Below are 17089 nucleotides of genomic sequence, written 5' to 3' on the forward strand. Positions count from 1 at the left end.
TGACTGTTTTACAAGATCTAAAATGGTGGTAACTAAGTTTGCATAAGTTAATTTGTAAATGTTCATGTAAATTGTTTATTCACAATATATAACCCAAATAATAGTCACTGAATTATTTGTGATAATTCTGAAGACTTGTGTGTTAAGCATTTGATCTAAATCCAGACCATAACAAAATTGTCACTTTTTAGAAAGCTTGCCTGCCTTTGTTTTGTAGATTGTGCTAAAACTTGGGACAGATTTGGAACATTTGAGATACAAACATTCCTGAACACGTCAGTTTCAAAAAGTAAAGCAAATCATTTCCAATGATAAGGTGTTGCCAGATCCCTGCAGCAGGATGACATTTTTCAATAAGTTCTTTCCTGTTTCCTCTTGCAACCAGTCTGGCTTTGTTTAGCCAATTCCAGCAGTGTATTTTAATGTATTTTGAACCAGTTAATTGCCCTGAAAGTGGACCAACAGATTTATCGTGAATAAGTTAACCTCCTAAGGCTAAATTTGCACAGGACCATATATTTCTGCGCACACACCCACATAGAATCCAATAAAAGATAAGCAGCTTGAATTGCAATGGAAGAACTTGACCCATAGCTGATCTTTTATTTTGTTCTGGCTTTTTTAAATCATGTTGGTTCATATAAAATGAATCTGCAAAATTGCTGCAGTGTTATTGGTGTCCAAGTTCTAATGATTACACTCAAGGAGTGAAATGTTCAGTTCATAAAGGAGCAGCTCTTCGGAGTGCACTAAACTACTATTAATGCTTATCCTTTTTGCGGTCCAAATAGTTGATAAAATGGCCGGGTTTCGTATTTATGTTCTCCTTTCATCATGCTGCTGATATGGTGCAACGTCTTCATGATTTGAAGAAGGTGTTCACTGCTTCAGGATAATCACCTCTGACCTTCTCGTGTTAATATTATAAGATTAAAAAATGTATTGTTTTGCTTGAATGTTGTCCAGATGTTGCTGATTTTTTGGGTATGTTAAGATAAAGTTATTCTGGGTAACATATCTTCCACAAGTAATTTCCGAGTCAGATTGTCCACAGTCAGTGGGGTTTTGTTTAGTGTATCTAATACACTTGTTTTCTGTGCTACACAGTCATGCTTTTATTCTGTTTTCAGGAAGATGACATATCAATACCATTTTAAATTATTTGCATCAGTTTTTAAAAGTTTCTGACCTTTGCCTAAAAAATGCCATAATAAATTCTGACGTTTTAATTATTCACGTCCTGGTCACATAATGGTATTGTTGATAATATTCCAGTTGCATCAGCTAATTCTTTTCTAACCAAAGTAAAGATTAAACACTTTACCTGTAAAATAACAAGATTTTATCTTCTGATTTTATGCAAGTAGTAACTCATGAAAAATTTAAAGATAGATGGCACAATGTTGATGCCCTGACTTTTAACATAATTTCAGTAAACCAGTCTAATTTGTAATTTGGTGAGCTTTGAAGGAACAGAGTGAAAATAATAATTTAAGATGAGTTTCAGGATTATGATGAAATGCTATAAAAAATGTTGTGGAGTACGCATTTACATCAAGATTCCCACTGTAAAAGAAAAAAGCTTTTATTGAACTTAATTATTCACATGCAATTTCTATGTAATAAAAATATGTAATTATTTCATCACCTCAAACTACAGATTAAAATATGACTCAAGGACTGATTTTACAATGATTCCAATTAGTTCAGAAATAAAAGTTATCTTTCTGTTCATAAAATTGCATTGCCCCAAAAATTATTATATTATTGCTGTTAATCTTCATGACATCCACAATTAAGCAAGGTCATGCTTCTAAAAGTTTGTATTAATCGAATGAAATTCATTTTGACAATATTTCAGTTCATTTTCTAATTATAATTTGATGTGACGTACCTTTTCATTTGTTTTCCAAAAACATCCCATACATCCTACTAAACGCCATATCCTTCCAGTTCTTACTGGCTTATTCATAGATGCTACTTTTAAGAAGTGTGCTATCAAATGTAGCTGCTTGATCTTTGTATAGGAAGAAAAAAGTAAATAGATGTAGGACAGAGTAGAAGCATTTTCTTAATGTCAGCAATGTTTCCTTAATTTCCCTTTTTAATTTGCATGATGCTTGGCTAATGTGCCCTAAATAATCAGGCAGTCTGCTTGAATACTTGGAGGAATGTGAGATAGAAGCCTCTTGGGTCATGACATGTTAAAAGGGCAGATTTGTTTCATTCAAATTAAAATAGATAATGAGGGGGAAAAAATGGAAACCCCTATTTTAGTACAAAACAGTAGATTGTCATTTTTATTTTTAAGTTTTTGGAGATGACTTCAGTTTTGTGAAAATAATCTGTATTTGCGGATATATAGTTCTGTTACAGGGATTAATGATGCAGACCTGATGTCTGTGCAGGAGGGGAAATAAAATGGTCGGTACAGCCCCCTTGCATAAGCAGGGAGGGGTTGAAATGGTCTGTACCTGCCAATTTATTGATCTAAGTTTAAGAGAAAATAAATAGACTTAATTCCCATTTTATGCTTCTACTTGTATTCCTAATTCCTGCCTTTCTTTAAGTAATCTTCTGGAGTAACTACTCTCTCAAGTGACAGGAATCCCAAAACGTTCCATCTTTAGCTCCTTACCTTTATCTTACTTTACTCAAGTTGTTCCTCAGTGAAGTTATACTAAAATCATAAATAAAAACAAAGTGCTGAAAATTCTCAGCAGATCAGGCAGCATCAATAGAAGTTGTAATTGGTTTATACATTCATGTGACAATGTGCAGCTGTGCTTTACTGTTATCCCTCTGGACTGCACTAGTTCCCCTCTCACTCATAGTTAATCTGCCATCCCATTCAAAATAAAACAAAGTTTCATCTATCCAAATATTTGCAGGATGGACACCATTTCTTTCGATCAGATCAGTAAATCTGTTACCTGGTCATTGGTACAGTATCTTTGCCAGCCAATATCTTAATTTAAATATTCTTATACATACGTTCATGTGCCTCATATCTTCCACACTCCCGACCTCTTTGGCCTAGACGAACATTACAAACCTTTCGAAGGTATCTATTCACAAAATGCTGGAGTAACTCAGCAGGTCAGGCAGCATCTCAGGAGAGAAGGAATGGGCGACGTTTTGGGTCCAGACCCTTCTTAAGACTGATGTCAGGTGGGCGGGAAAAAAGAAGGATATAGGTGGAGACAGGAAGACAGTGGGAGATCTGGGAAGGGGGAGGGGAAGAGAGGGACAGAGGAACTATCTAAAGTTGGAGAAGTCAACGTTCATAGGGGATGAGGTATTTCACACTAGGGCATCAGAGATGTCCTCATTCTTCAGGAAACGGGGCTTCCCCTCTTCCATTATAGATGAGGCTCTCACTGGGGTCTCTTCTACATCCCGCAGCTCTGCTCTTGCTCCCCCTCCCCCCATTCGTAACAAGGACAGAATCCCCCTCGTTCTTACCTTCCAGCCAGCGTATCCAACAAATCATCCGCCAACATTTCCGTCACCTACAACAGGACCCCACCACTGGCCATATCTTCCGATCCCCTCCCCTTTCTGCGTTCCGCAGAGACCATTCCCTCCGTAACTCCCTGGACCTCTCGTCCCTTCCTACCCAAACCACCCCATCCCCTGCAACCGCAGGAGATTCAACACCTGTCCCTTTACCTCCCCCCTCAACTCCATCCAAGGACCCAAACTGTCTTTCCAGGTGAGACAGAGGTTCACCTGCACCTCCTCCAACCTCATCTATTGCATCCGCTGCTCCAGATGTCAACTTATTTACATCGGCGAAGCCAAACGCAGGCTCGGCGACCGCTTCGCTCAACACCTGCGCTCAGTCCGCACTAACCAATCTGATCTCCCGGTGGCTGAGCACTTCAACTCCCCCTCCTATTCCCAGTCTGACCTTTCTGTCATGGGCCTCCTCCAGTGCCATAATGAGGCCCACCGGAAATTGGAGGAACAGCACCTCATATTTCGCCTGGGCAGCTTGCAGCCCTGTGGTATGAACGTTGACTTCTCCAACTTTAGATAGTTCCTCTGTCCCTCTCTTCCCCTCCCCCTTCCCAGATCTCCCACTGTCTTCCTGTCTCCACCTATATCCTTCCTTTGTCCCGCCCCCTGACATCGGTCTGAAGAATGGTCTCGACCCAAAACGTCGCCCATTCCTTCTCTCCTGCGATGCTGCCTGACCTGCTGAGTTACTCCAGCATTTTGTGAATAAATACCTTCGATTTGTACCAGCATCTGCAGTTATTTTCTTACATTACAAACCTTTCAGTGCTCAGTATTCTGCCAGCTGTGGTTTCTTGCTCCATGCCTTTAGTCAATCTAAACCAAGTTCTGAGGTTTATGCCTTTAAATCAAATTGCACTAACCACTGTAATAATGTATAATTATAAAGTCCCATTTTGCAATCCCTAAACAGGTGCCCCCTTTTCTCAAATAGCATTTTTGTATATTGACCCATTCTCCACATGTTAATTTAATGAATAATAAGCATGATTTTGACACGTATGAAAACTTATACACATTGTCCATTCTTAAGTACTAGCAAAAAAAGTTCTGCATGTGATTTTGCCTATGTACTTTTAACTCATTCACTTCATGTTCTCTTGGCACCAATTCAAAAGGGTTGTTATCCAATCTCTTGTGCGTGCCACTGCAACCTAAAGCTAGTTTTCCTGAAATAACGACAAGGGATTTCAGCATTATGGAAATTAGTCAACAGAAGATAATCAGTTTTTTTGTGCCTTCTCTGAGTATAGTTCTCCATTTTTTTAACATATTATAAATGGCCACTTTATCATTGTTAAACTGTTTCAAATGTCATCACTCTGGAACTCACTACCCCAAACCGTCAGAGACTCCTCCTCACTCACCACATTCGAAGCATCACTGGAGTCTCACCTGTTCAGCATTGCCTTCAATCATTGACCGTCACCTCACTTTCTTTTTCCTTTTCCCTTCGTTTACTTATTTATCTATTTATTTTCTTTTATGTTTTAGTAAACCTTGTAAAGCGTCTTTGAGTGTTTAGAAAAGCGCTATATAAATGTAATGCATTATTATTATTATTATTATGATCCAAGATAGCTTTGCTAAAAGAAAAAAAATCTGAAATGCTATTTGACTTAATGAGCAGCTATACCCTGTGCATTGCTGACAGCATGAAACATTTTTTCTTCTCCAATTTAAAAGTGATCAAACAGTTTGAAAGCTAACAGGGTTTTTATGATATTTTGAGCAGAGGGAGACATGATCAAGATGTTCATGCGTGGGCGTCCAATCACAATGTACATTCCTTCTGATGTAACGAATTACGATGAGATCAAATCAGAACTGCCGTCTGAGAAGCTGAAGCTGGAGTGGGTGTATCCTTGTCCTGTGGGCTTGTATAATGATTAAGATATTGCATGAATGTAGTGCATATATTTGGGGTACCCAAATAGTCTTATTATTGTGTGCAAAGGCTATATTTTTGTTTAAGATGGCCTTAACTGACTGAAAATAGATATGGCTATCGAGGAAGGGACTGTCGTTCTAATATCTACCTCCTCCCAACTGGAGAAGTAGTCTACTTTATTGCATCTATCGTGGTGATGTACAACATTGAAGAAAGGTCTCAAAGGCATTATCTGGGTCATACAGATTGTGTGAAATGGTAAGTTGGTTTATCTCTCAACCAAAATCGAAATACTGCAGATGATGGAAATTGGATCTGAAAATACTGGGAAATACTCAGTGGTTCAGCCAGCATCTGTTATGAGAGAGCAGCAATGAGAGAAGGGTGGCAGAGTGATAAAGCTGCTGCCTCACAGTGCCAGAGTGCAGGGTTAGATCCAGACGTCGGGTGCTGCCTGAGTAAAATTTACACGTTCTTACTATGTCTGCGTGGGTTTCCTACGGCTGCTCCAATTTCCTCCCATGTCGCAGTGACATGCATGTTTGTAGATTAATTGACCTCCGTATATTGCCCCTAGTGTGTAGAGAGTGGATTTGAAAGTGGGATAATGTAGAAATAGTGTGAATTTGTTGGTGTTTCAGGTCTAGGTCCTTTCATTAGAACAGGGTGTTGTGATCTGCTGTATTCAGTATTTTTGAAAATTTGCTTTTTTTTTAACCAGCGGTTAAATGCCCATTGGATGAGAGTAAATTGTTAAACATCTGTGTTTATGATTGAAGTTTGACAGAATTTACATAAAATTATTCAAAAGCTTGGTTGATTTTATTTTGATATCTAAGATTAAAATTGATCTCTGAAATAAGCATTTATTAAAATTAATCTCTGAAATAAGCAATCTCTGAAATAGTGCATTTCAAATCTATTGGATGTCATTTAGAAAGTGTCTGTGGAGAGAGCATTATGGTTTTGGTTTAATTGGAGGTATTGCCTAATTATATATCCCAAAATATGATCTGTATTTAAAATGCATTAAAATATTTTAATACTGTTTTGGTCATTTTGTTGCAGTCTTGCAGTTCATCCAGACAAAATCAAGATTGCAACAGGACAGATAGCTGGTGTAGACAAGGATGGAAGAGTAAGTTCTAGAATACTTCAGAACTATTGTATAGAATGGAATACAGTAAAGCCTTGAGTACTGTAAGGATTTTGAAGTATAATGCAGATGATCAAAACAACTTAACATTTGAATTTAAGAAATATATACCATTAAGAAATGGTAGGCCATAACGGCTATTAATCCTGTTGGCCATTTAGTCAGGTCATGGCAAATGTAATGTAAATGCATTTACATGTAGTGTACCTACATCTACACTTTCTATGTTTTTTTCTGCTGCAGTCCAAAGAACTGGGAGAAATCTTCTCACAGCATTTACCCTATCAGGTCCTCGCATAACATTTTAAGTTTTGATAAAATCAATCCTCAATCTTCTCACCTCCTCATTATTTAGTTCCAATTTTTCGGTCCTTTCTTCTTCTCTGGTCCTAAACTCTCCCACCAGTGATAACTGATGAACTAATCAGTTTTGATGCAGACAGAAGGCGCCAGTCTAAATTGTGATTGTTTATCAAGCTGTTCTTGGGATTAAAGGTATTTTAGGATTATAGGATTAAATATTATGGAAATTCAAACTTTCCATCTACTCAACGTGTCATGCCTCTACTCTGATCACAGTTCCACTTATACTAGAACTGTTATTTATGAAGCCTGGCAGTCTATTGGCCTTGTTTCTTAATTTACCTTTAACGGAATTTATAGCATTTGCAGCATGAAAATTGGCAAGACAGGATCTGCCATGTCTTATTAATTTGGCTCTTAAATGTACCCTCATTGTGTTTACATTTCTCTGAAAAATAACTGTAACTCTCATTTTCTAATAGCATCTCTAAACGTTCCCATTTTTTTCACCAGGCCGATTAATTTTTGTTTTCGAAACATTAGAAAGCTACAGCACGGAAGTAGACACTCCAGTCCTTTGAGCCTAAGATGACCATCAAAGATTCAATTACACTAGACCTACAGCAGCCCATTTTATTCTCCTCGTGTTCTAAACATCTATTCCCTCCACTTCCCAACTAAATGTTGCCACTCAGATAAACATAAGGACACATTATAATGGCCAAAAGGCCTACCAGTCAGGGGTGTTGGTAGAAACCAGAGGGCCTGGAGGAAACCCTAGCGATTACACAGGGAACAAACCACACAGCTGAGCAGTAAAAGCTCCATTATGCTAACGTGCCACCCTTTGTTGCATCCATTCTGTTACTTCTCCACACAACAGTCAAGATTGCATAAGTCATAATTTAGTATTAAAATTAGATCTCTGAAGTTAGTTCTATTGCCCCTGAGCAATCAAGTCCAAGATCACCTAACTCACAGTCATGGATTGAGTTTGTATATGATTCACCTACTCACTGGATGGACTTGCTGAGCTATTAGAAGAGCAACATAATATTTTTTAAGAGATTGTTTCTAGGGTTCACACAACTTAAAAGTATGGTGGGTTTGGAGTGTTTTCAAAAATATATATTATGAAAACAATTGTTCATGTAATTTTCTTCCTTTCAAAACACAAGCATAATTATTTAAATTCAGCCCTTGCAGCCTCATGTACGAGTATGGGACTCAGTTAGCCTTGCAACACTACAGATAATTGGTCTTGGAACTTTTGAACGAGGAGTTGGTTCATTGGCCTTCTCAAAAGCTGTAAGTATGAAAGCAAAGTTATTCTTTTAATAATTTCCGACAGTAGGTTACTATTGTCAATTGCTCTGAATTTGAATTGCTTTTGCTTTGAATATTTGCTGATTAGAATGTAAGAACATAAGAAAATAGGAGCAGGAATAGGTCACTTGGCCTCTTAAGCCTACTTGCCATTAAATATGATCATGCCGGCACAGCAGTGCAGCAGTAGAGTTGCTGTCTGACAGCACCAGAGACCCGGGTTTGATCCTAACTATAGGTGGTGTCTGTCCAGAGTTTGTACGTTCTCTCTGTGAACTCGTGAGTTTTCTCCGGGTGCCTCGGTTTCCTCCCACACTCCAAAGATGTACATGTTTGTAGGTTAATTGGCCTCGGTAAAATTGTGAATCGATGGTCGGTGTCGACTCGGTGGGCCGAAGGGCTTGTTTACGGGCTGCATCTTGAAAGTTTAAATGCATTATCTGTCCAGGCCGCATCTCCTCTTCTATGCCGGTTCTCCACAGCTCTCAATTCCCTAAACATTCTAAAAATGACCTGCTTCCTCGTTAAATAACCCTACTAATCTAGCCTCTAAACCCCTCTGGAATAGAGAATTCCAGAGATTCATCACCTCTGTGAGAATTAACCATGTTGCTCATTTTTTCCCTTAATATGCTTAATCTTGTCATGATATCGTCTCACTTGAGAATCTTATGCTGGTAGAAATATCTTGCCACTTAACCTGGGATAAAAAATGTTTGAATCCTCCAAGATTAAAAACATTGAATCAATCGAAATTTCTTTAGCTGCTCATGACTGTATAACTGGAGTTAGCTGAGTGAATATCTTTTGAACTACCACCATTTGATGGTGATTTCAAGTTTTATTTCAGAACGCCATTTCAAGCATTGTGACTTTTCTTGGCTGACGTTACAGAAGTTGTTACTTTATAATAATAATAATAATAAGCATTTATTTTATATAGCGCTTTACCAGGTGCTCAAAGCGCTTTACAAAAACAGTCATAACATAAAAACAAACAGACAAACTATCCTGACGGATATGATGACTTGTATCTCATGATGAATGCACATTTTTGCTTCCCATGATTTGAAATTTTGGTTACTTTGGCTTTGAATTAGGTTGTGGAAAATTTGAAACCGTGAGTTTTGCCAGTGATTTTTTTTTTCATAAAGATTGCTCTGCATTTCCAGAAAATGCAGACGGAGATCTGCAAAAAGTTTAAAAACTGATCCAGCTTTTTCTGCATCACTAATACTTATTTGTTTATGCTGTGGAGCCAGATTTGAAAATGCTTCAGTATGTTCGTAAACAGAAACTTTGTTGCTCTAATTCCTTTCCCTGCTTGGGATCACTTTATGTAGTTACGCGAGCGAGCACAAAATAAAGCCCCATGGGTTCAATGGATGTTGAGCCCACAGAGCAGGATGATCTGGGCTTTTGATTCTGGATCTATGCTGCCATGGCAGCTTCTGACTTTAGGAATGGAGATCTCTAAATAAAATCTTAGGTTATTGAAGGAAACAGAGACAGCAGAAACAGCCAAACGTCTGATGGTGATGCAGTGACCCTCCTCCCCACACCCAGCTGATAATTATGCATCTATTGTCAACCATCGGACGAATTTAATTTGAAAAAAGGGTTAATCTAAATCAGAATATTTTGGAATTGACACTGTGAATCTATTGTCAAGGTCTTTCACCTACAGACATGGATAGCATCAATGCTGATTATCATGTATGTCGCAGGTGATCCAGAAGTTTTTATCATTTCGAATGAGCTACACTATATTATAAAGTAATTTGAAAATGGCTTCAAAGAGTTGAAGGATGCAGAATTGCACAATTTATATAGGCACAGTGGATATTATTGACAGAACTCCATGAAGACATTTGAGATCAAGACAGATTAAACTGTTGTGTCTTGAATTTTCACACACCATTCCACACAACTTTCATTGCTCACTTTAACATAGTAAAATATTGCAAGTCTACCAGTCAAAATGTGACATCAAAGCACATATTAGCATGCAGAAAATTGGGTCAAAGACAGAGGGTTTGTGACGCATAAGCTATATGTAAACAATATATGTACAACTTGAATGAGAATGCAGATGTTCTGATTAGTAAGTTTGTAAACGATTGTCCAGGGATATAGTGGAGCATAGATAGGCGGCACGGTAGCGCAGCGGTAGAGTTGCTGCTTTACAGCGAATGCAGCGCCGTCGACTCAGGTTCGATCCTGACTACGGGTGCTGCACTGTAAGGAGTTTGTATGTTCTCCCCGTGACCTGCGTGGGTTTTCTCCGAGACCTTCGGTTTCCTCCCACACTCCAAAGACGTACAGGTATGTAGGTTAATTGGCTGGGTAAATGTAAAAATTGTCCCTAGTGGGTGTAGGATAGTGTTAATGTGCGGGGTTCACTGGGCGGCACGGACTTGGTGGGCCGAAAAGGCCTGTTTCCGGCTGTATATATATGATGATATGATATGATCATCTGGAAAAATGGGTGGAGCAGTAGTAGCTGGAATTTAATCCAGACAAGTGTGACGTAATGCTCTTTGGGAACTCAAATTCTGGGAGGACATGAAGAGTAAATGGCAAGAACCTTAGAATCGTTAATGAATAGCAGGACTTTAGGGTGCGTACATAGCTCACTGAATATGGTGACACAAATAGATGGAGTAGAAAAAAAGGCATTTGGAATGCTTGCCTTCACATGCTGGGGCATTGAATGTGAGAGCTGGGGTACCATGTTGCAGCTGGTTAGAACATATTTGAAGTATATGGTACAGTTTTGGTCTTCACACTCGAGAAAGGATGTGATAGCAATAAATAGCATGCAGAGGTAATGCACCAGGATGTTGCGTAGAATATAAGACTACAGTTATCAGCAGAAAATAGATAAACTGGGTTTATTCTCACAGGAATGTAGGAGGCTGGGGGGATGACCTTACAAGAGGTTTATAAAATTATGAGGCGTATTGATGGGATAGACAGTCAGTCTTTTTAGAATAACAAAGGTGTCTGGAACTTGAGAACACAGGTTTTAAGGTTAGAAGGGAGAAAGTTAAAATCACATTGGGCATGCATGAGGTGGCTGAAAATGACCCATTTCTGTACAGTACGATTATCTTTTTTCTCCGAATAAATATGTGACAAAGATAACATTCATCACAGCATAGCATTAATATTGTGCGTTGAGTAATTTAAAATATTCTGCTCTAAATATACTTTAAAACTTTATTTAACATGGTTTTGAAGGGTGGAATTGATATTCCTTTTTGTTCACTACTTTAGGATTCAGGAACTTATTTGTGTGTAGTGGATGATTCCAATGAGCACATGCTCACTGTATGGGAATGGCAGAAAAAATCCAAAATTGCTGAAATAAAGGTAAGTTTTTTAGCTGCACAAAGATGAGCAATGTATTTCTGTTTCCATATTAAAATTCACAAATTTGTCAAGAGTTGTTACTCTTCAGGTAGTATCAGTTTGATATCTATGTTAGTTGTGGGGATCAGTGCTACAGTACAGCATTGTCAGAGCGGCATTTGAAGCTAAACTAAAAACATAAAATTCAGTAAACCTCAACAGAAAGTCAGGCAGCCGCTGTGGACTTTTCAAGCCTGGGGCCCATCATCAGAGCAGGTCAGGAGTTGCACAAGAAATGACAGGGCCCTGAGGTGTGTTGTAAAACAGAGGCCGAGGGTGAAAGATGCTGACAAATAGAGGGAAGGTGGTAAAGAAAGTGTATGGCACGCTTGCCTTCATTGAATTGGGTTTTTAAGATATGGTAACCCATAAAACAACTATATAGGACATTGGTGAGACCGCACCTGGAATATTGTGTGCAGTTCTGATCACCATACTATAGGAAGGATGTGATTAAGCTAGAGAGGATGCAGAAGGATGTTGCCTGGACAGGAGGGCTTAAATTATAGAAAGACTCGATAGTTTGGCACTGTTCTCTGGAGTGAAAGAGTTTGAGGGTGACATGATTGAGGGTTATGATGTGGATCTAAAGCTAGAGGGCATAGGTTTAAGGTGAAATGGGAACGATTTAAAGGGGGCCTTCTCACACAGAGACTGGTGGATGTACAGAACAGTCTGCCAGTGGAAGTGAAACAGATAGATTTACAGCATTCAAAAGGCATTTGGACAGGTTCATGGATAAAAAAGGTTCAGAGGTATGGTCAAATACATGCAAACGGACCTGACTCAGAAAGGCATGTTGGTCAGCATGGATGAGTACGATTGAAGGACCTATTTCTGAGCTGAGATGCTACCTGATCTACAGTGTTTCTCACAATTTTGTGCCATTATTTCCAGCATCTGCAGTTTTTTTAAAAGTTTGCATTATTACCTTAATGGTTGATGCCACTTTTAAAGATATTACTCAATTATCAATTCTCCAAAGCTGGGTCCTTTCCAAAATCATGCTGATTTCTTTACCCTGAAAAATTAAAATATTCGTCAAAGTTTAGTTTGAAAATTATAAGTTGTAAGGCAGCACAAACATGTGCCATCCCAAAGATAACCATTCTGCTTGGCAACTATGAGGAAAGGTATGCTTTATTTGTATTTGATAATCCATAGAATTAATGAAAAACTTTTGTTTTGTTTTGTTTTGGACAGAGCACCAATGAGTCAGTGCTTTCTGCTGATTTTCATCCAACAGACCCCAACACAATAGTGACATGTGGCAAATCGCATGTCTTTTTCTGGACGTGGAATGGAAATTCTCTTGTAAGAAAGCAGGGGATTTTTGGGGTAAGTTTTCAGATGTCTGAACGGAGCACGAAGACTAGGTGCCTTATTCCCTCTCCAAGTTTAGAAACAAGAGAACATTGGAAGGGAAAATGAACTACAGTCACAGAATATACCCTCATCAAGTATCTAATAACGTGGGAAACATTGCCTCTTCCAAGTTTGGGCAGGAGGTTCTGATGGGATGGTGGGTGGGTGAGTCTGTGAGGTGATGGTTCATTTGGTTGCTTATGAAAGGTTTTTAGGTGCATCTGATGCATGAATTTGAGCTCAATATCATCTCACATCCACCTTCACTGCTTTTCTTCAGGGATGCCTAGAACACCCCTCCCAACCCTTCCGAATTTGGCTGAAAGTTTCCGCCTTCTTATTTCATTTCCGCCATTCCAATTTCGCCTCACATTTTTCCGCATAGCAGTCGGTAATTGCAATTTGTCAATTTGGTCGCTAGGGGTTCCGCGAGAAATCCCCTCCCCCTGGTAGTCTCCCCGAAAAATGTGGCACCTAGGCTGGGCAAGACAGCCAATCTCAACCTCATCGGGACATCCATGGCCAATTTGTCAATTCGGTCGCTAGGGGTTCCGCGAGAAATCCCCTGCCCTGGAAGTCTCCCCGAAAATGTAGCACATAGGGTGGGCAAGGCAGCCAATCTCCACCTCATCGGGACTTCCACGGCCGATCGGTGGGTTGAATTTGCAACCTGCGGCCGGGGCTCTGGAACTCCAGCCCAGCTGGAGCCAGCACATCTATCCCCATAGCCGACTTCCTTGCCAGCTGGGTAAACCAGCAAAGCTCTGGAACCACGAGTGCCAGAAAATCAGTGGTGAAACTGTAATGAGTAAATATTAAATTTAAGTGCAAGATTATATAACCATATTAATTAATTAAGACGGGGTTAAAATATAGAACACAGCAGGAAAGCGAATTACCAACTTTTTGGGCTGATTATCAATTAATGTGCAAATTTACTTCAACAAGTACTTCCGTATGCTTAGTTGAGTCAAATATATCAACTTTTTCTTCATAACTTAGTCATACATTTTATGACCATTGTTCTTTTATTCAATATCAAGAGAACTAGGATGTGTAAGGAAAAAGCAAAACAAAACAATTTTTTCTGTGTTTCAAAAAGTATCTCTGTTCAATAACCTTTCTATAAATAGTATAATGTACTCATGATAGGTACATGTACATGTAGTCCAAGAACTACAGACTGTTAGAAATAATAGTCGTTTTTCACACATGAATGCGCATTTGGGGTGCATACTTTTTTTTTGCTGAAAAGTTGCATTACGTGCCATATTATGAATATTGATGTAAAATTCTGAATTTTGGACATCAAAATCATTAATTTGTAAAATCAAATGTTGGGAAGTCTGCTAGAATCTTTGTCTCTGTCCACCTGGTAACCTGCTCACATGATAAAGCTTGGAACAGGCTGGAATGCATTGTTTATTATTATAGACTTTCAATCAGGAAGGCATCCTTCTACCTCTGTCTCCTCTCACTGAACCAAATTTGGATCCAGTTTGCCAGCTTGTCCAGTTTCATTTGCTAAGATATAGTTGAATACTTCCCTGTCCCTTGTAGGACTGTTTGCATATGGTCTCAAGAAGTATCTTACACACACTTAACACATTCCACCTGGTAATCAGCTCACATGATAGAGCTTGGAATAGGCTGGAATCCACCCCATCTAAGACACATGGCAAACCCATGTTTTGGGAAAGTCAAAATCTTCTACAACTATTCACTATTGTTCTTCCACCTTTCTGCTCTTTGCTCACATATCTTTTCCTTTAACTCTGCTGACTACTGGAAGATCTGTAGTATAAACACAGTAAAAGGACTGCCTATCTCTAATGCTTAAAATCTACCTTCATGGACTTGTTTGATATCCTAAATACTGCCATTGTATTAAAGTAAATACTGTTGCACCTACCAGCTCTCCCACAGCCCTGAACCGTCCGTGCTCTACCTGTTGCTTGATTTATCCTCTATTTTTTTTTCTCTGCACTTGTTGCATCCAATAATGTTTCCCACCCCAAGCTCAAATGAATTTAAACCCTCCAGAGTAACCAGAGCAAACAGCCCTCAAGCATATTGGTTTTCTTCCAGTTTAGCTGCTACTTGTACAGGTTGCACGATCCCAAAAGCAATCGCAATGATCTAAGTACCTAAGGCCCTCCCTCCTGTACCAACTGTTTAACCACGCGTTTATCCGTCCTACCCTCACTAGCACATAGCAATGAGTAGAACCGCGAAGATCAGAACCATAGCGGTCCTGTTTTTTAAACCTTCTGCACAACCCCTAAACTCGTTTTGCTTGTCTTCATACCTCTTTGTACCTAGGTTCTTGTACCGATATGTACTATGGCACCTGGCCATTATCCACTCCCCCTCTTCAAAAGGTTTTATACCCAAATCCAGACATCCCAATTTCTGACCCTGGTACCAGGGAGGCCACATGCCATTTTGAAGTCTTGCTCTCAGCCAGAGAAACAAATGTTGTTACCCTCACTCATGATTCCCCTACCGCTAATACTCGCTTAAATGTTTCCCCCCTGTTACAGATAGTCCAGGTATCTTAAACATGTAATACGGAAGGATATTTGGGATACTTGTCTTCAAGTGTTCCTTTTCTCAACCAATCAAAGCCTGTGCTGGTGCATTTAAGGCTGTGGTGAATTTCATCATCAAGGACTGTCTTTGGGCAGTGGTTCCAAGATACAGGGAGTGAATCACTTGGCATGAATCCTCATTGTTGGAGCAGGGACAGGTTTATGGAAGACCTTGGCCATGTACATGTTGAGTGCAAGGCTCCTTCTCTTGCTAATGTGAACATCGACGGTAGCTTGAGGTTCAAAGTAAAATGGACGAGGGGATGCTGGTGGGTGTTAAGGAAATTGTTTCTGTGCCTTTAGCTTGATTTTTGTAGTTCTTCATAATACATGGAAACAATGATTCCATTTCCAAGAAGTTGACATCTCTGGTTTCACATCCACACTCTAAATCTGAACTTCCCAATGACTGAAAAATGTACTGTTTCTCTCAGCTTTTGAAAATTCATGGGGGAAAGTTGGAATTGCTTAAATTCCTCAGTTGGTTGGCATCTGCCCATCTGCAAGAGATGATGGTGTGGCTTGATGTTGTCCTGCTTGGGGAGGGGGATCTTTCATCTGTGGTCATCAGGTTGGCATCCGTCCATCTGCGGGAGGTGATGGTGTGGCTTGGTGTTGTCCTCTGTGACGAGCAAGGATGAAGTGTCCTCTCCATTTGATTTGGCCACTGAGCCTGGGCAGATAAATGGGAATACAGACTTGCCCAGCATCTGCGTTCCCCTCTCGACCTATTAGGCTGATTCCAGAGGAATGGCGTGGCTGCTACGTCTGGGGCCTACCCGGTTGCAGGGGTTGCCGGAAGGCGGACGCACAAGGATCAGCCGACCGTCTCTATGGACTCCAGCTCCAGTGCCTTTGGCTTTCCTGAGCCTTACCCACAAGGCAGTGGGGTGCTATTTAACCCATAGTTGGGACCTGGTAGATGGACGCCAGGGCGTGTCCACACGCCGGTGGGCCTGCACGTCGCATCTCTGGGGGCCAACGTTCCTCTGAGATCCCCACGCAATTTAGCCTGGAACCGAAAGTGATCCCAGTTACCATGTGTTGCCACGAGGAGGCACTGCGAGAGTCTTGATGATGCAGAGGTTATGTATTGGCAGGGGGAGGCTTACGCACTCGGCTCCCTTTTTCGCAAAAATTGCTAGCCAACGGCATCTGGATTTATACCAGGGCACTAGACACATGCAACACCAAAGTCCAATTTACAGCATAAATGAGGAAGGGAGCCAGAAGAAGTGAGTGTGATATTACAGTAACTGAATGCTGTTGAATGCTTTGAGAAAGATTAAAGGGGATGTCCCCAGGGCGTGACAGGATCTATCCTTAGGTACTGAGAAAGCCAGGAAGGAGATTGCTGGGGTCTTGACAGAGATCTTTGCATCCTCTTTAGCTCTGGCCAAGTGTCAGAAGAGTGGAGGAGAAGCAATGTTAGCTCCTTTGTCTAAGATGGGCGACAAGGATAAACCAGAAAATTATTGGTCAGTGAACCTTACGTCTGCAGTAGGAAAATTACTGGAGAAG

At 40.0% G+C, this 17089-nt stretch overlaps 1 protein-coding gene across 5 annotated transcripts in view; it reads left to right on the forward strand.

The window, feature by feature from the left end:
* The window catches only part of eml4 (EMAP like 4), a 161442-nt gene that overhangs the window by 99072 nt on the left and 45281 nt on the right, over positions 1–17089 (forward strand). For all 5 annotated transcript variants that reach the window (XM_078404972.1, XM_078404973.1, XM_078404971.1 and 2 more), the window contains 6 exons: positions 5258–5381; positions 5522–5671; positions 6482–6551; positions 8070–8180; positions 11478–11573; positions 12816–12950. In XM_078404972.1, coding sequence (XP_078261098.1) covers positions 5258–5381; positions 5522–5671; positions 6482–6551; positions 8070–8180; positions 11478–11573; positions 12816–12950 — 686 coding nt within the window. The remainder of the gene's footprint in view (positions 1–5257; positions 5382–5521; positions 5672–6481; positions 6552–8069; positions 8181–11477; positions 11574–12815; positions 12951–17089) is intronic.

This window comes from Rhinoraja longicauda, chromosome 9, assembly GCF_053455715.1.
Source record: "Rhinoraja longicauda isolate Sanriku21f chromosome 9, sRhiLon1.1, whole genome shotgun sequence".
Lineage (NCBI taxonomy): Eukaryota > Metazoa > Chordata > Chondrichthyes > Rajiformes > Arhynchobatidae > Rhinoraja > Rhinoraja longicauda.